This window comes from Nyctereutes procyonoides, unplaced genomic scaffold (genome assembly GCF_905146905.1).
Source record: "Nyctereutes procyonoides isolate TBG_1078 unplaced genomic scaffold, NYPRO_anot_genome, whole genome shotgun sequence".
Lineage (NCBI taxonomy): Eukaryota > Metazoa > Chordata > Mammalia > Carnivora > Canidae > Nyctereutes > Nyctereutes procyonoides.
The window spans coordinates 15773722-15776023 of NW_026575082.1; the positions used below are offsets into that span (position 1 = coordinate 15773722).

The 2302-nt window shown below is 46.8% G+C and overlaps 1 protein-coding gene across 1 annotated transcript; it reads left to right on the plus strand.

Moving 5' to 3' along the window:
* Nucleotides 1-782: 782 nt before the first annotated feature.
* On the plus strand, nucleotides 783-1781 carry LOC129514654 (melanocortin receptor 4). Its single transcript, XM_055333416.1, has one exon. The coding sequence runs from the start codon at nucleotides 783-785 to the stop codon at nucleotides 1779-1781; it is 999 nt and encodes a 332-aa protein (XP_055189391.1).
* The last annotated feature ends 521 nt before the right edge of the window (nucleotides 1782-2302 follow it).

Sequence of the window (2302 nt, forward strand, 5' to 3'; positions counted from 1 at the left end):
ATAAACCTGGGGGAGCCTGGCTTGTTGTGTTATCAAGGAACAGTCTCCAGGAACCAAGCTGTTTTCCTTGAAAACTTGACAAGGAGAATCCAGTCTCTCTCATCCTGCTTGCTTCCCCCAATTCCACAAGCTTCTGCATCTGGATCCGTGTTGCCCTGCAATTTGTATCTGGAATATCAGCCGTGCCTCACAGACTTCCAGTGCGTTTGGATTGGTCAGGAGGAAGCAGAGGAGGAGCCACTCTGAACATTTTTTTCTTCCCCTCCACACACCATAAAATCAGCAGCAGCCACTAACACTCAGAGCAATGCTTCAGGTTGGGAACTAAGACCGCGGAGAGGCAGCTGATGCGAACATGTGCACGCAGATTCAGCTTCTGGTAGCTCGGCGGCAACTCGGAGAATTACTTGCAAGAGACCTCACTGAATGCCCTAGACTAAAGTTAAGGTGGGAGTGAGGACAAAAAAAAAAAAAAAAAAGAAAGAAAAGAAAAAAGAAAAAAAGAAAAAGAAAAAGAAAAAGCAAAGAGCAGACTCTTTGAACTGAGAATGAGCATTTCAGAAATCAAAGATGTTACAGTGAAGGTGATCGGAGCTGTACCTGGAAGACAGTAAGAGCTCCACTGCCAGCCTTTCGGAGCACGGGGCAGGTACTCAACACCTGGCAGGCCAGCTGGATCCTCAGAACTTTGGGACGCACAGAGAGGAGGAGAACATCACCGGGGCTCCCTGGCCCGAGAGGCCGAATCAGTCCCGAGGGGGTCTGCATCCACTTGTTGCAGGATGAACTCCACCCTTCAGCACGGAATGCACACTTCTCTCCACTTCTGGAACCGCAGCACCTACGGACAGCACGGCAACGCCACTGAGTCCCTTGGCAAAGGCTACCCCGACGGGGGATGCTATGAGCAACTCTTCGTCTCCCCGGAGGTGTTTGTGACTCTGGGGGTCATAAGCTTGCTGGAGAACATTCTGGTGATCGTGGCAATAGCCAAGAACAAGAATCTGCACTCACCCATGTACTTTTTCATCTGTAGCCTGGCTGTGGCCGATATGCTGGTGAGCGTTTCCAACGGGTCAGAGACCATCGTCATCACCCTGTTGAACAGTACGGATACGGACGCGCAGAGTTTCACGGTGAATATTGATAATGTCATTGATTCGGTGATCTGTAGCTCCTTGCTCGCCTCGATTTGCAGCCTGCTCTCAATTGCAGTGGACAGGTACTTTACTATCTTTTATGCCCTCCAGTACCATAACATCATGACGGTGAGGCGGGTTGGGATCATCATCAGTTGCATCTGGGCGGCTTGCACGGTGTCAGGCATCTTGTTCATCATTTACTCGGACAGTACTGCTGTCATCATCTGCCTCATCACCATGTTCTTCACCATGCTGGCCCTCATGGCTTCTCTCTACGTCCACATGTTCCTCATGGCCAGACTGCACATCAAGAGAATCGCTGTCCTCCCGGGCACCGGCACCATCCGCCAAGGGGCCAACATGAAGGGTGCCATTACCTTGACCATACTCATTGGGGTCTTCGTCGTCTGCTGGGCCCCATTCTTCCTCCACTTGATATTCTACATCTCTTGTCCCCAGAATCCATACTGTGTGTGCTTCATGTCTCACTTTAACTTGTATCTCATTCTGATCATGTGTAATTCCATCATCGACCCTCTCATTTATGCACTCCGGAGCCAAGAGCTGAGGAAAACCTTCAAAGAGATAATCTGTTGCTATCCTCTGGGTGGCCTTTGTGACTTGTCTAGCAGATACTAGCTGGGGACAGAGAAAGTACTAAAAACATGCACGAGAGACTTCTTCATCCTCACACAATATGAACTGTGTGCTTGGACAACAGCTGCTTCTTCATTGTAAGGCAGGAGTTGAGAATATAATATGTGTTGCACAAATTCAACTTTATGATGTTTTGATGTGGAAAAAAAATGCCCAGGCTCTGTACATTGCTAATGTCATGCTACTTTTTGGCTGTGCATTGTTAATCCATTTCGACGCTGTAGACACTTTGAATTTCTAGAAAGGAAAAAAGCTTTCATTAAAAGCATATCAGTGTTTCTTGTTTTCACGAGGATTTGGCACTTTGCTTGCTTTAGGAAACATAGAAATCCTAGAATCATAAACTATATAGCCTGATAAGTAGCTTCTTATATTATACTATATCACATGAAATGTGCAGATTTGAATGTAGCATGGGGGGGATATTGGACAATAGATACTTGGTCATTAAAACAATCAACTGAAATTTTAAGTAATAAAATGTGTTCTTTCTCCCTGTTGCA

Bases quoted from the DNA above. Each gene is read 5' to 3' on its own strand.
- LOC129514654 (XM_055333416.1), top strand. From the start codon at position 783: ATGAACTCCACCCTTCAGCACGGAATGCACACTTCTCTCCACTTCTGG.